Raw genomic sequence first — 22,123 nt, 5'->3', positions numbered from 1 at the left:
TCCAGCTCTTCCCTCCATACAAACCCCACCTGCCCACATCCCTTGAGGCTAATAGCACTAACAGGCTCAGTGGGGAATCTGTGCATTGACTCTCCTCTCAGAATGGTCCCCAAGCCCTTCCCAGGAGACCTCTGTGGATCCTTCCTGTGTTGCTGGGCGAGGTTTTAAGGTCTTAGATATGCAATAAATGTTCATAAATGTACCAAGCAAACATGTACATAAATATATAAACCACATGTCTGAAAACCCCACAGAAAAAGTCCTGAACATATTGACCTCAGTTACTTCTTTGTAAGGTCAAAGTGGGAAACCTCCCCATGGTCTTTTTCCTTCACAAATCCTGTCTTAAGGGCACATTTAAGAGAGGAATAGGGTGTGAGCCTGTGACCTGGCTCAGGAACTAAGTATTTATCATTACAAAAGACTGGCCAGGCTCCCCAGGCAATCCAATCAAGTGACCATTAAACAGGTAACCTGTCAGACGAGATAAACAAATCACTCAGATTTCTGCTGTAGACCGCATTTTCTGTGATGTAGGTATGTCTCTGGGGGGTGGTCTTAGGTTACACCCTTTCTGTGATGTATGTACGATGTATGGAGGGGTGGTCTTGAGCTCCAGGGCAGGGAATTTAAAATTTCCATATAAGGCCTTGCGCGCCATTGTTCTGGGTTCCTCCTCCCTCCTGCATGTGGTGTGTGAAGATCCTGTTGCAACAGATCAATAAAGATCAGGCTTACTAGCTGCTTTGCGTCTCAATATTCTCTGGTTGGCCTCTGTTATTTTCTCCTACCAATAGGGAACCTACGTAAGGACTCTATATGGGCTCTTGGATACCCCTAAGGGGAAAAGGGCAGATTTTGTTTACAACAGTGCCATGATTTCTAGCTGCCTGCCCGGCTCCATACATACCACATTTCGACAGAAGCAGGCAATGTCACAGGGCCTCCTGACTGGGATTTGCAAGGCCTGGCAATTGCAGGATATTTACCACTCCCATTTCTAGGCAAAGATCCCTCAGTCCTGCTCTGCTTACAGCTTCCAGGGCCGAGAACCTCAAGCCCGGGCCCGAAATGCGGCCCTCTGCCCCTTCTCCACCTGGCCCCTGGTCCTCTCTGCTGGCCAGAGCCATCCTTGGGCCATAGATCTCGTGGGCTCTGCTCCCCAACCTCCTCAAACTCCTTTGCATTTAAAAGAAAGTGCTGCACAGTTAAACTATGGAACTCCCTGCCACTGAAGGCAGTGGTGGCCACCAACCTGGACCTAAACTTAAACAGTTTAGACGAATTCATGGAGGAGGAGAGGGCTATGGATGGCTCCTAGCCTTGATGGCTCCACAGTAAGAGGAAGAAATGCTTCTGGATCCCAGGTGCTGGAAACTCTTGTGCTTGAATCCTGCTTGCGGGTTTCCCAGAAGAGACATCTGGTTGGCCACAGTGAGGACAGGATGCTGGACTCATTGGACCCCTGGCCTAATCTAGCAGGCTCTTCTCATGTTCTTATGAAGTTTGATCAATGCCTCTTGCACATCTGTGTGAAAACCTCTAACTTTTGTGTAGCCAGAATGAAGAAGTCCCAGTTCTGGCCCACTCCTTTCTCCCTCTGGCCACACCCACTTTTGACTGGCTCCTCCCATCATTGTCATGTGGCCCCCAGGTGGTCGTCCCACAATGTGATGTGGCCCTTGAGCGGCCTCCAGCCATAATGATTTGAGTCTCCAACTCAATCTCTTGCAGCTTAAAGCACATCCTTCCCCTCAAAAAATTCTGGGTAATGTAGTTTGTAAAGGACCGGCATCCCCAAACTCAGCCCTCCAGCTGTTTTCTTACCACAATTCCCATCACCCCTGACCACTGGTCCTGTTAGCTAGGGATCATGGGAGTTGTAGTCCCAAAACAGCTGGAGGGCCAAGTTTGGGGATGCCTGGTAAAGGGCTCGCTTGGAAACTCTGTGAGAGGGAGTTAAACTACAACACCCAGAATCCTTTGAGGGAAAGCACAAGTTTGGAATGTGCTTTCAAGGCATAGGGTATGAACAGGCCAAATAGCAGTTAGCAATAATTTTATTCCTTTTACAAACTGCTTGGCGAGTTTATTTTACAATCAAGCGGTATATAGATTTAAGGGAACAAACAAATTCATTAACAGTCCAGAAAGTTGGTTGCTTCAGGTAGCAACAAGACTACGCAGATATTTAGAAAGTTAATGTGAGTCTTAATCTGTTTGTGGTTTATGGTTGATTTAACTCTTCAGAAGAGTTAAATTATCAGTTATTGTTGCTAATTCTACATAGGAAGCTGCAGAGTCAGATCACAGGGTTCATCTAGCTCAGTATGGTCTGCACTGACTGGCAGCAGCCCTCCAGGGGTTTGGGGGGGGGAGAGGTCCTCCTCTTTTAGGGAAATACTGTCAAGTGGGGATTGAAATAGGTGCCTTCTGCATGCAAAACAAATTGTTGTTGTTTGCAGTCTAGCAGTGTATAAATCTTGCAAAAGAACTAACCAAATTTTTAGTAAGAGCGGGCCACAAATTCTTTTCTTCTTAGACGGCATCACAAACGACGAAGGTGTTTCAGAAGCAAACAAAACGAAACCCGGACGGCTTCACTCCTCTATCGGTTTATTATTATTATTAGTCATAAGGTCTATTTGGTACACTTAAGGTGCAAAGAGTGCACACTCGACAAACAAGCACGCACACACAGAGGGCGGTAACTGCCTCCCCCTCCCTATGGCGACTCGGGGGGAGCCCCCCATGCTGACATCGCCCGGTGGTGGGAGTACTTAGGGGGCGCAGCTCTGCAAAAGCAACGACCAACATCAAAGTGCAGAGCCAAATGGGCGGGGGGGGTAGGGAAAAGGGGTTCCCCAAATACACAGGGAGGGAGGGGCGGCCCCCAAAACGTCTTCTCCAGGGGATCCCCCCCCGCAACCTGTCGCCCCGTGCAATGGGCTCGCCCCACACCCCAAACTCGCTTCCGCCTCCGGGATGGGAACATCCCCTTTGGGGGTCTTCCTATCGCTTCTTCCGGATGTGCTTCGGGATCCTCAGAATGACCCTGCAAGGTAGGACGGCGCTGCTAGGATTTCCACCCCCTCCGCCTCCCAGCTGCACAAAACCCGGCTGCTTTTTCGGCTGCTCCTCCTGGCGCGTCGCCCCTGGCACCGGACACCCTCTGCGGCTACTTGGCTGCTCTGGCGGCTACGGTAGAGACAAAGCTGGGTGTGGCTGTCGTGGCTGGTATGCAAGGTAGCAGAGTGGGAGGTTTTCCGTCAGTGGGGGTGGGGGTGGGGAGCGGCTACTAGCCTGGCCCCACCTGGGGGTGGGGGGGCTGCTCCCAGCCCAGCGCGGCCTCAGTAGGCGTGGTTGGCGACATAGAGAGACAGGCCTGCCGCGCCAGAACCGTCGCTGGACCCTTCGTACTTGCCGAGGGCTGCCAAGCCGTTGACCTGGAAAGCAGAAGAAGAGTTTGGAAAGACAACTCCCATCAGGCTCCGCTGGCCTGGACAGATTTTAAACTACAACTCTCATCAGGCTCCGCTGACACGTACAGATTTTAAACTACAACTCCCATCAGGCTCTGCTGACCCGGACAGATTTTAAACTACAACTCTCATCAGGCTCCGCTGACACATACAGATTTTAAACTACAACTCCCATCAGGCTCAGCTGACCTGAACAGATTTTAAACTACAACTCCCATCAGGGTCAGCTGACCTGGGCAGATTTGAAACTACAACTCCCATCAGGCTCCGCTGACACATACAGATTTTAAACTACAACTCCCATCAGGCTCCGCTGACACGTACAGATTTTAAACTACAACTCCCATCAGGCTCCGCTGACCTGAACAGATTTTAAACTACAACTCCCATCAGGCTCAGCTGACCTGGGCAGATTTTAAACTACAACTCCCATCAGGCTCCGCTGACCCGGACAGATTTTAAACTACAACTCCCATCAGGCTCCGCTGACCTGAACAGATTTGAAACTACAACTCCCATCAGGCTCAGCTGACCTGGGCAGATTTGAAACTACAACTCCCATCAGGCTCAGCTGACCTGGACAGATTTGAAACTACAACTCCCATCAGGCTCAGCTGACCTGGACAGATTTGAAACTACAACTCCCATCAGGCTCTGCTGACCTGGACAGATTTGAAACTACAACTCCCATCAGGCTCAGCTGACCTGGGCAGATTTGAAACTACATCTCCCATCAGGCTCAGCTGACCCGGACGGTTTTTAAACTACAACTCCCATCGGGCTCAGCCGTCACAAATACATTTTAAACTACAACTCCCATCAGTCCAAGCCAGCACTGCTGCTCAGTGTGTGCACAGCTCTGAGCCAGATGGAGCCATTGATGGTCTCACTCTGCATAAGGGAGCTTCCTATTTAAACACAGCGGCGTAGCGTGGGTTGTCAGCACCCGGGGCAAGGCAAGTAATTTGCGCCCCCTAACCCGGGGCAAGGCAAGTAATTTGCGCCCCCTAACCCTACAAATCTATGCCTATGAATGATGGTCCCTCTCTCTCTTTCTCATATTCCAATTGATTCCCATTTCCGCCGATCGATCCCCGAAGCTCTCACCCAGCGAAATTCGTGCGTAATTACGCTTCGCCATCCCTAATTCTGCCGCTTCCACCAGGAAATCATGACGGTGCGTTTCTCCTCTCCAAACTTTCCCCGGCCCTTTGCCGGCCGGCGCAGCCCTTTTGGCTACGAGCTCCCCTCCTTCTCTGCCCGCTTCCGACCCCACCTCCCCGTCCAGCCTCCCTACCTCCTGAAAAAAGGCGCCGGCGCCGAGCAGGACACCCCCGCGGCCATCGGAGAGAGGCGGGGCCGAGGGAGGCAAGCCAATGGGCGAGGCGGGGGTAGGTGGCCACGGGGGCGGGCGCTGCCGCAGTCCTCGGGTGGGCAAGGCAGGAGCAGGCGGAGGCTGGCCGGCCGCTCTGACAATAGGGGCGGGCCGAGGGCACGACGCGGCTGGGCCCTCTGGACTCGCGCCCCCCCCAGATGTTGCGCCCGGTGCGGCCGGCACCCCTGGCACCCCCCACGCTACGCCACTGTTTAAACAATCCTTTTATTTAGCAGAAAAGGGACTAGAATCCTGCCCCCTTTTTTGTTTGATGTACTACAGTATTTTAATATTTTTTTTGGAAGCCGCCCAGAGTGGCTGGGGAAGCCCAGCCAGATGGGCAGGGTATAAATAAATTATTATTATTATTATTATTATTATTATTATTATTATTATTATGGAAATGGCCATAGCTCTTGCCCGTTTATATCCAAGTCGGCTCCCTCGGTTTCTCTTCTGGACCAGAATCTTTATTTTGAAAGCAAGCTCAGCAATGGAGCACCTGCTTTTTGTTTATGGAAGGTCCTGGCGCCATCATCTGCATCACCAGTTTGAGAAGGGAGCAGGGAGCAGGTGACGAGGGTTGAGCCTTTTTCTGCCTGAGCCCCTGGAAGAATGCTGGGGGAAGGGACCTGAGGATCATCTAGCCCAACCCGCTGCAATGCAGGAATCTCAACTGGAACATCCCTGACTGATGGCCCTTCTACCTCTGCTTTAAAACATCTCCAAAGTGGTTTTTGTGCCCAGCTCCTGCTGGCGGGTTTCCCTTGGGGGCACCAGGTTGGCCACTGTGGGAACAGGAGGCCAGGCAAAGCGGGTCGCCGTCTTGATCCATCAGGCTCTTATGATATTCTTATAGAGCCTCCAGCTCCAGAGGCAGTCTATCTCTATTCCTAGGTTTTATGGGGTCTTTGGCCACTGTGAGAAGAGGATGGAAGACTAGATCTATTTGGTTCCCTTCCCCTCTTTCGTTCTTTTTTCCTTTCTCCTTCTGTGATGGAACTCCTATTTGGGGACTTCCCTGGCTTTTTTCTGGCCCATGTAGGACCAGTCTGGATAGTTGGCCTTGGTAAAGATTTGACCTTTTCATCCTCAAAAGGTTTTTGATTTGAGTTTCTACTGAAATGAGGCTGCATTTTAATGTTATACTTAATCTTGTTTTTAAATTGTATTTTAATCAATTGTTTTTATACCTGGTGTTAGCCGCCCTGAGCCTGGTCTTGGCTGGGAAGGGCGGGGTATAAATAAAATTTATTTATTTATTTATTATTATTATTATTATTATTATTATTATTATTATTATTATTACAGTGGTACCTCAGGATGCGAACAGGATCCCTTCTGGAGCCCCGTTTGCACCCCAAACGGAACGCAAGATTCGACGGCGCGTCTGCGCGTGCACGGGTCGCGTTTTGCCGCTTCCGCGCATGCGTGTGACGTCATTTTGAGCGTCTGTGCATGCGCAAGCGGCGAAACCCGGAAGAAACACACAGTGTTACTTCCGGGTTGCCACGGAGCGCAACTCGAACGCGCTCAACCTGAAGCACATTCAACTCGAGGTATGACTGTATTATAGATGGACCAATGGCCTGATCCAGCAACCAGGCACTTCTGATGCTCTTGTGGAACCTCCAGCTCCAGAGGGAGTCTATCTCAATTCCTAGGTGCTTATGGGTCTTTGGCCACTGTGAGAAGAGGGTGCTGAACTGGGTGGGTCACTGGCCTGTTTGCCTAACCTGGGGCACCCGCATTCTCTCGCTCCCTTTGCTAAAAGAAGGAGCCTTCGCCGCCTGTCCCGGGACCCTCTGCCCCACAGGAGGAAAAGGAGAAACACACACCCCACACTGCCTCCCCCCTGCCCTTTACCTCGGCGCGTTTGACAAACTCCTCCGTGGCCGAGTCCTCATTCTCCCGCTGACCGCGCCAGGCGTTGAGGGCCGAGGCCTGCAGCGCCCGGCCGTAGGAGAAGGTCAGCGCCCACGGACGGGGCAGGGGGCAGTTGTTGATGGCATTGAGGTTGATGGACGCCTCCTCCTCGCTTTGCCCGCCGGACAGGAAGGTGACCCCTGAAGGAGAGTGTGGGGAAGGAGGAGACGGCTGAGCAATCAGGGATTTCACCCTCACGACAACCCTGCGAGGGAGGCCGAGGAACAGGGGGAGGGGTGGCCCAAGGCCACCCGCCAAAAATCTGGCGCCTTTGGGAAGCCCGAGGAGCAGGACATGGGTGCAACGGCTCCCCCTGCCCACTTGGACTGGCATTCAAAGGTAGACTGCGCTGGAAGCTGGAGGCAGCACCAACTGGTTTCGAAGACAAACTGACGGCTTGTCTTTGAAGACCCTTGTGTGGCTTCCCAAGGGGAGCTGTGGGGCAGGCAGGTGGGAGGGAGGGAGCGCTGGCCTACCTGGGACGGCAGGTGGCACCGTGCGGCGCAGGGCGGTCACCGTCGCCATGGCGATCTCTTCCGGGCTATACTTGGTCGGGCAGGCGTGCCCCGGGGTCACCATGTTGGGCTTGAGCAAGGTCCCTTCCAGGTAGACGTGGTGGTCACTCAGTGCCTTGTAGACGGCAGCCAGGACCTGGAAATCCAACAGGTGCAGCTGCAATGAGACTCCCCAGCGCTCTTGCCATGTGCTCCATTTAGCGCCAGGTGGGTCTCTGGACCCAGCTCTAAAGGAACCCCATGGAGACTCAACTGCTCCTCTCCAGGGGGCTAGAAAAGAGGATTGGGCCAATTCGCATGTGGTGGACCTGCCCCAAGGTGAAAGACTTCTGGGAGAAGCTTTATAATGAATTGAAAAAAAAATGTTGACATATACATTTATTAAGAAACCAGAGGCCTTTCTTCTTGGAATAACAGGTTTGGAATTGCTCGAGAAAGATGTTAAATTGTTTTTGTATGCCACAACTGCAGCAAGAATCTTGTTAGCGAAGAATTGGAAAACACAAGAAGTACCAACAGTGGAAGATTGGCAGATGAAGATGATGGATTTTTCGGAGCTGGCCGACCTGACTGGAAGAGTCTGCGACCAGAAGGAGGAGGAGTACCAGGAAAAATGGGTGAAATTTAAAGACTATTTAGTTAAGTATGTTAAGATAACTTGATTGGAAAAGCTTGCAAATATTAGATAGGCTTAGGATTTAAATATGTACAGATAGAATTTAAGATGCTTAAGCTAATTTAGAAAGAATGAAAGATGTTAAGTGATCAAGTTAATTTTTTGAGAAAATTGATTTTGGAAAACTGTTAAAATGATATATAATGAAATTCAACCAAGGGGATTTGAGGAAGTCACTTAATAATGTTACAAAGATTGGTTTAATTATAAATAGGATGTATGTGTGTGTGTGTTTGTTTGTTTGTTTTAAATTTTTGGAAAATTAATAAAAAAAATGGGGGGGGGAGAGGATTGGGCCAATTCAAGGAGGAAAGGGCTATTGATGGCTCCTAGCCACAACAGCTATCTCTTCCTCCACGGTCAGAGGCTGCTATGCAACTTTCCGGAAGCCGCTGAATGTTGGACGCTCAATGGCAAAGCTCTCCTTATGCTCTTTCGAGGCTTCTTTAAAAAGTTGCAGGTCACATTGTATTTATTTACGACATATCCAATGCAAAGGATCACAGAAACAAAACGTTAACAAAACTATTTTGCTTCCTGCCAGCCCTTCTAATACTGAAAAAAATGACAAGGGGGTTCAGCCTTGCTGGCATTCTGCCAAACACTTTGGAGGAGTCTGTAAACTTTAAGAAGAAAAAGCATAAAGACCCAAAGATAGCCTTTCACCATGTGGATTAAGCCAGCCCTGTTTTCCAGCCCAAAATCTTACACTTGGTACCCCTCATTCTGGAATAGAGCTATAATGGAGAAAATTAAGGCTTCCAGATGCCGTTTATGTGATTTGGTGTTCGTTCTGTGACATATGCAATGGAAGCATTGTTTAAACCATGCTTGATAATCTGATAACGTTGAGAATTTACACTTGCACTTTGCCATTTTAACTCATGTGCAGCTAGCTGTGTTCCATGTACCCATTTCACAGGTTTTTTTTCATCTGTTACAATTGTTCTGTTTTATGTACATTATAAAATGAAATTTTGAAAGGGGTGGGGGCAGCCATGCCTGTTTTCTAAACTTAGACACACACAGAGAAGCCTCACCTTCTCAGTCACGTACTGGCACCTCTTCAAATCGTGTTCCCCGTCGGGCAAGATCTCCGGTTCCACAATGGGCACGATGCCATTCTAGAGCAGAAAGGCCAACACAAGCACTTAAGACGCGAGAGGCTGCTTTGCCCTGGAAGACGGCTGGATTTCCCAATTTGACAGTGTGGCGGCTGCATAATTTTATTTCATTTTTATTTATTTATTCCATTATTTAGCTCACCTTTATTCCCAAGGAACTCAACTTTGTTCTCCTCCTCCCCATTCACCCCCACAACAACCTTGCAAAGTAGCTTGGGCGGAGAGAGGCAGCCTGACTGGCCTATGAGTGGAGGATCTGAACCCCGGTCTCTCCTGGGTCCTGGACACTCTCACCACTAGGCCACACTGCCATCTTCCCCATCGCCACTCTGGGCATGTTGCAAGGCATGAGGCTAGCACAGGGCCAGAGCCTAGGGGTATGGTGAACCTGCTTGGCTTGCAGAAGGCCTCAGGTTCAAACCCCAACAGCATCTAGGCTGGAAATGACACCTCTCAGCTAAAACCTTGGAGAACTGCTGCCAGTCAGTGCGTACGCAGTCCCGATGGACTGTAGTCTGACTCTGCACGAGGCAGCTTCCTGTTTGCCCCTTTATTTAGAACCATAAGGACTACAGCCTTGCGGGGGTTTTTTAAAGGAAAGGGCTCTAGCTGCCAGTCGGTGTTGAAAATACCAAATACCAGACCCTACATAAAGCAGCTTCCCATGTTCCTATTTCAGGCGAAGCTTTATTTAAACGCATGAGGACTAGAAACTTTGTAGGGGAAGGGCCGTGGCCTGCGTTGCATGCAGAAGGTCCTGGATTCAGTCCTCAGCGACCTTTCCAAGCAGAGCTGTGAGAGACCCGGGAGAGCTGCTGCCAGCCAGTGCAGACAATACCAAGCTAGACAGTCATTGCAAGGAGACTTCCTCTGTTCCAGACACTCCTGGCAGCCGGGTGCCCTCACCTGCTGGCAGATACTGGCATAGCGTGCCAGGACATTGGCGTTCTCCAGGATGGCCAGGGCGGAGGGGGTGTTATCGCTGATCTTCAACACGCAGCGCCACTTGGCGAAATCCGCCCCGTCTTTCTTGTACTGAGCACAGCGCTCAGAAAGTCCGTCCAGGCCTGGCAGGAGGAAGGAAGGGAAACATTGGGGGCGGACAATAATATATTTGTATTTTAAAAATCAAAAGCCTGACCTGTTAACTGGCACCTTCCTAAGGGATGGGCTGGAGATATTTAAAATAATTAGCCGGTGGTACCAGGGTTTAGGGCTGCAGAGTTTAATTACTCCAATTAAACAATTATGGAACTTTTAGTTACAGCTTCCAGGTGAGAGCTAGGGGGGGGTGAACCACCTTCTGCGCGATTAAGAGCTGCCTTTGAGAGAGGACTCTGCATTTTCCTTTTTCTTTCTCTGTGTTTTTATTTAGATTAGTTTCTTTTATCTTATTGTATTGTGAAAAAGCTTTAATAAAATCTTTTTTTAAAGAGCTTTCAGTTGCCTGATGGAGGCGGCTAATCATTCACGAGCCCTGAGTTATTTATCAAGGTATTTCTGCACCATTAAATCACAGAACATATCAAGGTGTGTTACAATATGAATAAGAAGAGAACCACATAAAAAGATAAAAACTATTTTGAAGCAAAAGAGACTATTTTAAAACAAACATCAACAAACCGTTATGGGACATGTCTTTAATGCTTACACAGGTCTGATGAAATAGGAGGTTTCCGCAGATGTTATCATTATTAGTGAGAAAGGACAGCGCAGACTTATACTATGGAGCTCTCTCCCACAGGAAGCACTAATGACCCCCAAGCTAGGTAAAGGTAAAGGGACCCCTGACCATTAGGTCCAGTCGTGGCCGACTCTGGGGTTGTGGCGCTCATCTTGCTTTATTGGCCGAGGGAGCCGGCGTACAGCTTCTGGGTCAAGTGGCCAGCATGACTAAGCCGCTTCTGGCGAACCAGAGCAGCGCACGGAAACTCTGTTTACCTTCCTGCCGGAGCAGTACCTATTTATCTACTTGCACTTGGACGTGCTTCTGAACTGCTAGGTTGGCAGGAGCAGGGACCGAGCAACGGGAGCTCGCCCTGTCGCGGGGATTCGAACCGCCAACCTTCTGATCGGCAAGTCCTAGGCTCTGTGGTTTAACCCACAGCGCCACCCGCGTCCCACGACCCCCAACCTAGACGGCTTTAAAAGAGGATCGGACCGATTGATGGAGGAGGAGAGGGCTATCGATGGCTGCTAGCCAGGATGGCCCTGCTCTGCCTCCATGGTTGGAGCCAGTACAGTGGTACCTCGGGTTAAGTACTTAATTAGTTCCGGAGGTCTGTTCTTAACCTGAAACTGTTCTTAACCTGAAGCACCACTTTAGCTAATGGGGCCTCCTGCTGTCGCCGTGCTGCCGGAGCACGATTTCTGTTCTCATCCTGAAGCAAAGTTCTTAATCCGAGGTACTATTTCTGGGTTAGTGGAGTCTGTAACCTGAAGCGTATGTAACCTGAGGTACCACTGTAAATGCTTCTGACTACCAGTTGATGAAAACCACAGTAAAGGAAAGGGCTCAGGCTTGGATCCTGATTGCAAGCTTCCCAGAAGAGGCACCCGGTTGGCCACTGTGAGAGCAGGAGGCAGAACTAGATGGGCCCCCTTTTGGCCTGATCCAGCAGCCAGGCTCTTCTGATGTTCCTATAGAACCTCCAGGTCCAGAGGCAGTCTATCTCGATTCCCAGGTTCTTTGGGGCATTTGGCACGTGCGAGAAGAGGATACAGGATTAGATGAGCCACTGCTCTGATCCAGCAGGCTATTGCCATCTTCTTAGCATTCTTGGTTATTTATTTATTTAAGACAACCTACCCGCAGCCCTGGGACACGGGTGCCGCTGTGGGTTAAACCACAGAGCCTAGGACTTGCTGATCGGAAGGTCGGCGGTTCGAATCGAAGTTCCCATTGCTCGGTCCCTGCTCCTGCCCACCTAGCAGTTCAAAAGCACCTCAAAGTGCAAGTAGATAAATAGGTACTGCTCCGGTGGGAAGGTAAACAGCGTTTCCTTGAGCTGCTCTAGTTCGCCAGAAGCGGCTTAGTCCTGCTGGCCACATGACCCGGAAGCTGTACGCCGGCTCCCTCGGCCAATAAAGCGAGATGAGCGCCACAACCCCAGAGTCGGCCGCAACTGGACCTAATGGTCAGGGGTCCCTCTACCTTTACCTTACCCTTGGCCCTAAAATTCATGCCGTGAAGCATCTAAGACCTAATCCACTTACAGAAAGAGCTGATCAAGTTAATCCCAACCCGACCTTTGGAACAATGGGCAAGGGCAGCAAATGTGTTTTGTACTGTATCAGAGCATTGATCCATCCAGCTCAAAATCATCTCTAGGATGGCTAAGGAAACAGCTATTCCGAAACATCGCTTTGACCTGCATGCACGTTTGAACACCAGCCAGCTAGCAGATGAAAATCCAACTCATCCAATGGGTTTGGCTGGGCTTTCAAAGGCTCCTACCTTGGGTTGTGGTCTCTCCATCGGTCCCAGCGAGGGGCACGACGCCCTTGTCCACCTGTGAAAGACACAAGACACCCAAGGGTGACCGACGCCTCTGTGACAGACCCTCTAGGGACCCAGACCCTCTCCAAAGCCCAGAACAAGCCAGGAACCTGCTGCCCTCCAGATCTTGCCGCACTACAATTCCCATCAGCCCCGGGATAATACACCCATGGGAGTTGTAGTCCAAGAGGTGGGGAGGGCACGGAGTCGCCAGGGTCTGGCCTTGAGACACCCTGCAAACGAGAGCCGGCGGTCGTTTCCTTTCCCTCAAAGGGGGAGAAACCTCGCGACCCACAGCCCCAATTCGCCTCGCGCACCTTGATGCCCACGACGATGCCCTTGTCCTTGACCATCTCAACGAAGGGCGTGCCGTCGTCCGCTTTCTGGTACATGGTCTCATGGAAGAAGATGACCCCTCCGATACACTTCTCCACCCGGCTGTCGGCGCTGAAGAGGATCTGGCGGTAGAGACGTCGGTTCTCCTCGGTGTTCTCCACCCCGATCTGGTTCAGCCGCTTGGCCATGCTCCCTGTCGGAAGAGGAGGAAGGCAGAGGGGGGCTTAGCAAACCAAAAACCCACACAAATGTTCGGAAGCACAATGGCGGGAGGGTCAGGGGTATGTGAGTCTGCGGTGCCCCTAGTTCGAGGGACCTTGACTCCCAGCCTCAGTTGCCATCTGTAAAATGGGAATCAAAAGCCACTCAAGAAGGTCAGCCAAAGCCAGCAGGTAACGCCAGCAGAGAATTGGTATCATATAATCCTAGGATGGGGAGGGATCCCTAAGGGTCATCTAGTCCAACCCCCTGCAATGCAGGAATCTCAACTAAAGAATCCCTGACAGGATTGTTTCGGGTCCTTCCTTCCAGAGCAGGAGAAACCAAGCTTGCTCCATCTTCCATGTCACAGCCCTTGAGATATTTGAAGATAGCTCTCCTATCTCCTCTCAGACTCCTCTTTTCCAGGCTCAACATATCTAGCTCCTTCAACCATTCCTCATCAGGTTTGGCTTCCAGACCCTTGATCATCCTGGTCGCCCTCCTCTGCCCACCTTCCAGCTTGTCAACGTACTTCTTAAATTGTTGCACCCAGAACTGGACACAGGACTCCAGGTGTGATATGACCAAGGCAAAATAGAATAGGACCCTTGATCTGGACCATCGCCTTCTAAATCTGGCCTGTGGACAGTCCAGGAATCAGTGTGTTTTTACATGAGTAGAATGTGTGCTTTTATTTAAAATGCATCTCTGGGTTATTTATGGGGCATAGGAATTCGTTCTTTTCCCCTCTCCAAAATATAGTCCGCCCCCCCACGAGGTCTGAGGGACAATGGACCGGCCCCCTGCTGAAAAAGTTTGCTGACCCCTGAGATTCTGGACACTAGACTTCTCTTAATGCAGGCTAGAGAAGCATTCGCTTTTTTGCTGCTGCATCACACTGTGGACTCCTGTTCAGCTTGTGGTTTCCTAAGACCCGCCCCCCCAATCCTTCTCTCATGCTCTGTTGTCAAGCCATGTGTCCCCCATCCTATAATTGTGCATCTGGGACTTCCTGCCTAAGTGGAGAACCAGTGCAGGAAATTTCCAGGGGTGCTTTGTAAAAGAGAAAGAGGCCTACCCACGGATTCATCGGCTGCCAGGATGCCCTTGCCCGGGGCCACGATCCGCTGGGCGATGTCCGAGAGCTCCATCTTCTGCTCCGTGGTGAGGGCGGGGTACTGGTGCGTCATCTTTGTTGGTTTTTCCTGCGCCAAAGGAAGGTACAAGAAGCAAGTCAGCAGAGACCCCCTACCTTTTCTGACATGGCGCCCATGGGGGCAGCTCTTTCTAGGGCTCCCCCACCCTGCAAATGGAGGTCACCAACTCCCGCCAACTTTGCCAAGGCCTCCATCCACTCGCTGCTTTTATGCAGGCCTTGTTCACTTGTCTTTAAACGATGACAAAAAGCTTCCAGAATAAACAGAAAGTCAACCCGTATGCATAGCAAGTCAGTACCGCAACCTTGTACATTTTTGTTATCCAAAACCAATCTAGGGATTTCCAATTTACTCAATCAATATCTGCTACAGAGCTCATGGAAACTTTATGTGCAAATATCGATCGAGTCGACATCTGTGCATCAAAAGCACAATCAGTTTAATTCCATTTTGCAACCCCTTAAACGCTTATCGCATTTATAAATTTTAAATTTATTGTTGTACAATGTTTTAATTGTTTGCTTTCCTTCTGGGACTGTACCCCCAAGTGTGTTTTATAAGCTGGTCTCCGACCATAATAAATTATCTATTTATCTAACCCCTTAAACCAATTCCCAGCTGGTGGGTGGAACTAGATAGAGAGCTTAAAACAGAAGCTTTGCTGAGTGTGACGAGCTGATCAGGCCTGGGAAACACAATTCGGGGATCTGGTTTTGCAAAAGGAATGGCAATGATTCCAGGATCACAACATAAGGAGAGCCTGCTGGATCAGGCCAATGGCCCACCTAGTCCAACATCCACTGTCTCCTGCAGCAGGGAGTTCCACAGTTTAACGCCTTTGGCTGATTAGTATTCTACAGCCTTTTAAAGGTATCAGTGGGAAGGGGGAGTTATTCTTTTGTTGCTTTGGTTTAATTATTTGCAGTGGTACCTCAGGTTACATACACTTCAGGTTACATATGCTTCAGGTTACAGACTCTGCTAACCCAAAAATAGTGCTTCAGGTTAGGAACTTTGCTTCAGGATGAGAACAGAAATTGTGCTCCGGCGGCAGCGGGAGGCCCCATTAGCTAAAGTGGTGCTTCTGGTTAAGAACAGTTTCAAGTTAAGTACGGACCTCTGGAACGAATTAAGTACTTAACCCGAGGTACCACTGTATTGTGTTTTATCTTGTATTTTATTCTGTCAACGCCCCCCCCAAAAAAATCTTTGGATGAAGGGCAGTATATAAATTTAAAAAGAAAAATGAACTATGCACTGTGTGAAGAACGACTTTCCCGGCTATTCCAAAATGCAAACTCGTAAACAAAGCACACCTTGCTTTGCTTCCTGGGTTGCAAAAATGCATTTTAGAATAATCTGAGCCCTGGGAACATATCACTGGGGTAGCCTCTAAATATATATCACTGGGGTAGCCTATATATATATATATATATATATATATATATATATATACACATACATATATATGGCCGCTTGTATGCTCAGAGCTGGGCCAGCCCCCTCTCTGCCTGGCCTAATCTGCTCAGGCAGTTGCGGGGGGGCGGACTTCCAAGCCCCCCACCCAGCTGTGCCACCCAACCAGACAGACAGACAGACAGACAGACAGACCCGCCACCACTCTTCCCGCCTGCCCATCCAGGGAGCACGTAGCAGAGGACAACTTATGTAACGGAGAGCGGGGCGATCACAGCCACCGGCCCAGACACGTGCCCAGTCTCGTGGCAGCCCCAGCCAGATGGCAGCACACGGCCAGGCACTCCCCCCCCCCAACCACAGGCAGGAGAGGGCTTTGCTGTTAGTGACCCCTGAGGATTAAGCACCCTTCCCCTCTCAAGCACAGCCTGCAAAACAAACATGCCCTGCAAGGGCTTTTCTTTTCTGCGGCCACCAAATGGGGACCCATTATTAATTTTTTGCTATTATTATTATTATTATTATTATTATTATTATTATTATTATTACCATCATCGTTATCAGCAGCACAGGCCCCAAATCCAGTGAATCAGTAGGATATTGTGATAAGAATATTATGGGCTCTTGGATACCCCATAAGGGGAAAAGGGCAGATTTTGTTCACAACAATATCCCCAAATATTCTCCCAAGAAGCCAGGAGCATTTGGGACTTAGAGAAAAGGCAACAAAACAACAACAACAATTTATTTATACCTGGCCCATCTGGGTGGGCTTCCCCAGCCACTCTGGGCGGCTCCCAACCGAATATTAAAAACGCAATAGAGCATTAAACATTAAAAACTTCCCTAAGCAGGGATGCCTTCAGATGTTTACAGCCCATCGCACAGCATGGAGAAAGCGGAGAGAGAACAGGATGCTGTTTTTTAAAATAAATAAATATCTTGTTGCATTGAGTTCCATAGTTCAACTACACGCTGCCTGAAGCAGTCCTTCCTTTTGCCTGTCCTGAGCTTCATTGGGCGGCCTCCTTTTGGATCATCGCATTATGCAGAGCCTGTGGTGGCCTAGTGGTGAGAGTGCCAGACCAGGACCTGGGAGAGACCCGGGTTCAAATCCCCCAGCTGAGCCACAAAGCTCTCGCTGCCTGAACTTGGAAGCCAGTCGCTCAGTCTTGGCATAAGCAACCTCACAGGGTTGCTGGGAGGATGAGAACTTTCCATGCCATCTTTTTCCCTCCCCCCCCCCCTTTTTATGAAGATTACCCACTCTGGGATCCCACAGCTAATTCTTCCCTGTTCTCCTCGCTGGCCCAAATAGGACTAATTTAGCCAGCTAGCCCTGGTGATCATCTAATATTTATTGGATGGTTTCCCCCCCTAAATTGATTTTTGAATTCTGAATTTATTGTTATTCACGTTTTATACTGTATTTTATGCTGTTTTTTGTTGCATCAATTAAGTGTTTTAAATTTGTTGTTAGCTGCCCATTATCATCATCATCATCATCATCATCATCATCATCATCTTGAGCTCCTTGGGATATCAATACAATAAATAAATAAATAATAAATAAAAGGGGGGAAGAACCCTCTCGCCATCTCTATCACACCTCACATAATTGCTTACACCCCCACAATTCGCCTGGTTTCCTAAGCTAAAAAGGCCCAAGCCTTGCTGCCTTTTCTCATAAGGGAGAAAGGGGGTTTGCTACTTCTTGCCCCCCAACTCTCTGCAAGCTGCTGCAGGGGGTGGGACTGGATGACCCTTGGGAGGGGTGGGTCTGTTAACTCTGCAATTCTATGATGGTTATTCCATCAAATCGACCTGTCAACATGAAGCAATCCCTGTCTCTGGGAGCTCCAGGAGAGTGTGGAAACATAAAAATATAAGAACATAAGAAGCAGCTGCTGGATCAGGCCCATGGCCCATCTGGTCCAGTCTTCTGCCCTCACAGCGGCCAAGCAGATGCCCCCATGGGAAACCCATGGCAGGATTCGAACTCAAGAGCGCTCTCCCTTCCTGTGGGTTCCAGCAACTGGGATTCAGAAGTGCAGCCAGAGCAGAGCCCTCTCCCCCTCCAGGAATCTGCCCAATCCTCTTCTAATGTCATCTAGGTTGGTGGCCGTTGTGGGAGGGAGTTCCACAGCTTAACCCTGTGCTGTGGGACGTCCCAAATGCTGCAAGCTCTCCTCCCAGGGGAATCTTTCCACTCCCTGGGTCATTTGGGCTGCCCCTTCCGGAACCTTTCCCAAGACGCTGCAGTGTGTTTGCTTCCCTTTGGAGAAAGATGTGCTAGTCCTCATTGTGCAGGCAGACACTGCTCCCCTTAAGCTCTTCTCCTAAAAGGACTGGACCCCTGTCCGTGATCCTAATCCTGCTTCCTGGGTGTCTCCAGCTGGGAGGAGTTCCTCCTAGGCGGGGGCCAGCACCCTCCCTCTTCCCCCACCAACACGAGGGGCAAGGCGGTCCCACAATGCTGCCAGATACCCATCAAGCAGCCCTGTTCAGGGAAGTTTTAATGTGTGACATTTTAATGTACAGTGGTACCTCGGGTTGCATACGCTTCAGGTTACAGACTCCGCTAACCCAGAAATAGTACCTCGAGTTAAGAACTTTGCTTCAGGATGAGAACAGAAATCGTGCTCCGGCAGCAGCGAGAGGCCCCATTAGCTAAAGTGGTGCTTCAGGTTAAGAACAGTTTCAGGTTAAGAACGGACCTCCGGAACGAATTAAGTTCTTAACCCGAGGTACCACTGTATTTTTAATCTTTGTTGGAAGCCGCCCAGAGTGGCTGGAGAAGCCCAGCCAGACGGGTGGGGTACAAATAATAAATTATTATTATTATTATTATTATTATTATTATTATTATTATCACCACCAACGACCCCAAACCGGGCACCAGAGCTGGGCCAGAGACCCCCCCACCCCAGGCCAGGGGCCCTGTGACCTTGCTACGTCCTTGGCAGCTTCATGGGCTGCCCCAACCCGCCAGCCGGTTCTCACCCCATTTTGGGGGAGACGGCAACCCACCATGTGCCCCCTTCTCAGGGCTGGTTGGCAAAGCCCAGGGCAACTCAGAGGAAGCCCTCCCACACACACACCAAAAATTCGGTGTCTGGTCAGAGCGGATGTGGCACAGTGGACTAGGGTGTCAGCCTGAGAAAGACCAGGGTTCAAATCTTCCCCCTCAGCTCAGTGGGTGACCTTGGGCCAGTCCCTGCTTCTCAACCTAACCTACCTGGCAGGGTTGTTGTGAGAATGAAATAGGGGTGGACCATGGATTTCTTGCCTTTGTATCCCACCTTTTCCTCCAGGGAGCGCAAGGGATTTGAACCCTGGTCTCTCCCAGGTCCCTGTCCAACACTCTCCCCACTCTGCCATGCTGGTTCATAGAAACTCTGGAAGCTGCCTTATAGTGAGTTAGAGGCTTGCTCCACTTAGCTAAATAATGCCTACTCTGACTGGCAGCAATGGCTCTCCAGGATTTCAGACTCTCTTACAGCCCTACCTGGAGACACCATTGAGGACCAAGCCTGGGACCTTCTGCACACAAAGGAGGTGCTCTACCACTACCTATATAGGAAGCTTCCTTATACAGAGTCCATCCAGCCCAGTATTGCACACACTGACCGGCAGCACTACCTCTCCAGGGTTGCAGCCTCTCCCAGCCCTACCATTTGGGACTGAGTCTGGGACCTTCTGCATGTAAAGCAGGGGCTCTGGAGCGCTGAGCTGCGCCCCACGTTCCCTGTAAATGTAACATGCACGCCAGAGAGGCAGTGTGGTATAGTGGTTAGAGACACCAGGGTTCAAATCCTCCCTCTTGGCCATGGAGCTCTCTGGGTGGGTGACCTTGGGGGCCAGCCACTGCCTCTTGGGCTAGCCTGCCTCGCAGGGTTATTGTTGTGGGGGGGGGGGGGACCCTGCAGACCACCTTGAGTTCCTTAGAGATGGAATAGGAAAGCAAGCAACCGATCAATCACTACATTAAAATTCAACATCTCATCTGGTGCTTTCCGCTTTCAAGAAAGCAAGTTGAGCCACAGGCAAGAAAAGTGAGGGGGGGCAGGGGGCGGGAGAGACTTGCCTCTTAGCCATCTGTCCAGAAAGGAAGATTTAATTCAAGCCATCAATCTGCCAGGCTCACAAAAAAAGCTTTTTTTGAGCCAGGAACAAGAGATGTTGCCATTCCGAAAGCGTCCCAGGAAAGCTGCTTTCAGCTCCCCACCCACTTCGCCACCCCCAACCCAGCCAGCGCCAAAGGACTCAGGGCTCCCTCCCCACCCCTGGGCAACGGGTGCCAGGGAACGACTAGCAAACAGGCAGGCAAGGAGGAATCGCCATTCCAGAATTCTGGGTGCAAGAAATACCCGCACATATTTTTATACCTACCAAGGGGGGCGGCCCAGAACAGGAGCCCCAAATCCAAGTGGAGGCTGGCAGGACCACCAAGACGGACCCTAACACGGCGGTCAGCAGCTGGGGGAGCCCCAGGGTGGAAGTCAGCCCCCTTGCCTCTCTGGACCCCCTCCCCGCCATTTGGGACTTTGCTTCCTGGGTTACAGAAATGCAAACATAATAATTTTAAAGGGGTATTTTTCGCAGGAGAAAGGATGCCGGAATTAGCAAAAGATGGGAAGGGGCCAGGGGGTGGCGTTTGGAGGGATTTGATGGCTGGGCCTCCCTCCTCAACCACGCACGCACATTAGCTGGAACCAATCCCGCACTACACTTTGCCTGCCCGGCGGGTGCCTCTGAGCACATGCAGAGTGCATTTCGCCACCACTCCCACAGCAACCCCCTAACCTCGCTAAGGGGCTCCATCTGAACCCCAGGTTCCTTTCCTTCCTCCCATATGACGCCTCTTCATCACTTTGCACCGCAGCACAGAGGGGGAGGCTGGAGATTGCTCCCCCCCCCAAAAAAAATACCCCTTCCCATCTCTCCAAAAAAATATGTGTAGGGTGCTCCCCAGAAAACCAGGCAGAGATGAGGAATTGGGGGGCTGGAACAAATAAACAGGGGAGCCCCACCACCAAGTGTCCTGTCCTCGGACCGTCTTTTGGTGGGGTGCCGTGCGTCCTTCCCTCGAGCAAATGGGGGGGGTCTTGCCTTCCTGTGGGGAGGGGGGAGAGGCAACGGTGCCACGGAGGAGGAAGGTGGGGGGGGTCTCTGGGACCCGATCCTGGCGGGCTTACCGGCCTCCCGTCCGTGCGTCCGTCTGTCGTCGAGGCTTGGAGCAAGCTGCGTGTGCGGGCGGCGCGGCTCCGGCTGTAAAAGAGGCTGCGGTGCCGCAGAGCTACGTGACTCCGGCGGGGGAGGCGGGGGAGAGGGAGGGAGGAGCCACCCCCCCGCCGTCCCCTCCCCTGACCCGAGGAAGGAGGGGTCCCCCCCCCCGCTCAGCCTTGCCCGGGACGGAGACGACTCCGGTTTCGATGGAGAGGCGCACAGATGCCGCCTTGAAGGGCGCAGCGCGCCATGCGCAATGGCGATGGGAAGCCTCGTTTGTATATTTGAGCATCATTTGTTTGTTTGTTTGTTTGTTTGTTTGTTTGTTTGTTTGTTTGTATCTCACCTTTCTGAGTACGTGGTTTCCCTCCTCCCCCTGTTATCCTCACAACAGCCCTGCGAGGTAGGTTAGAGGCGGAGAAAGGCAGTGACGGCCCTTTCTGGACCGCAGCAACTCTCAGCCTGGCGGCTGGGGCTGAAAGGAAGACTCAGACCATCTGGAGTTCCCAGCTGGGCAGCCCCACAAAACCCACGGCCCACATTCTGTTTATTTTCACCCAGCCTTTATAGACTGCTTCCAAGGAAGAGGTCCTCTTTCGCAAAGCACAGTGTGAAACTGTGGAACTCACTGCCACAGGAGGCAGGGACGGCAAGGACGGCTTTCAGAGTTGGAAGGGATTGCAAGGGTCATCCAGTCCAACCCGCTGCAATGCAGGAATTTCAGCATTCCTGACAGATGGCTGTCCAATCTCTGCTTAAAAACCTCCAAGGAAGGAGAGTCCACCACCTTCGGAAGGGAGGTCATTGTTCCACCGTTGAACAGCTCTTACCGTCAGAAAGTTCTTCCTAATGTTAAGTCAGAATCTCCTTTCTTGTAAACTTGATTCCACTGGTTCGAGTCTTACCTTGCAGAGCAGGAGAAAACAAGCTTTCTCCATCCTTCTTGTGATATTTGAGATATTTGAAGATGGCTCTCATATCTCCTCTCAGTCTTCTCTTTTCCAGGCTAAACATATCCAGCTCATTCAACCGTTCCTCATCAGGCTTGGTTTCCAGACTTAGCAACAACAACAACAACAACAACAACAACAATTTATTATTTATACCCCGCCCATCTGGCTGGGCCTCCTCAGCGGCTCTGGGCGGCTTCCAGCAAAATATTAAAATACCGTAATGCATCAAACATT

The 22,123-nt window shown here is 50.7% G+C and overlaps 1 protein-coding gene across 1 annotated transcript; it reads right to left on the bottom strand.

The window, feature by feature from the left end:
• Positions 1–2,599: 2,599 nt before the first annotated feature.
• Positions 2,600–21,154, bottom strand: ALDOC (aldolase, fructose-bisphosphate C). Its single transcript, XM_083587303.1, has 9 exons — positions 20,906–21,154; positions 14,213–14,339; positions 12,915–13,126; positions 12,556–12,610; positions 10,005–10,165; positions 9,015–9,098; positions 7,260–7,434; positions 6,724–6,923; positions 2,600–3,446 (listed from the first exon to the last, which is right to left on the bottom strand). Exons 2-9 carry the CDS (start codon positions 14,322–14,324, stop codon positions 3,351–3,353), a joined length of 1,095 nt encoding a protein of 364 aa, XP_083443429.1. The 5' UTR covers positions 14,325–14,339; positions 20,906–21,154; the 3' UTR covers positions 2,600–3,350.
• Between the last annotated feature and the right edge of the window lie 969 nt (positions 21,155–22,123).

This window comes from Podarcis filfolensis (assembly GCF_964270895.1).
Source record: "Podarcis filfolensis genome assembly, chromosome: 15".
Lineage (NCBI taxonomy): Eukaryota > Metazoa > Chordata > Lepidosauria > Squamata > Lacertidae > Podarcis > Podarcis filfolensis.
This window is presented reverse-complemented; position numbering and strand designations above follow the sequence as displayed.

Bases quoted from the DNA above. Each gene is read 5' to 3' on its own strand.
- ALDOC (XM_083587303.1), bottom strand. From the start codon at position 14,324: ATGACGCACCAGTACCCCGCCCTCACCACGGAGCAGAAGATGGAGCTC. The intron at 7,435-9,014 runs GTGAGGCTTCTC...TTGGATTTCCAG, and splicing joins GCCAGTACGTGACTGAGAAG to GTCCTGGCTGCCGTCTACAA. The intron at 6,924-7,259 runs GTAGGCCAGCGC...ACTCTCCTTCAG, and splicing joins GGTGCCACCTGCCGTCCCAG to GGGTCACCTTCCTGTCCGGC.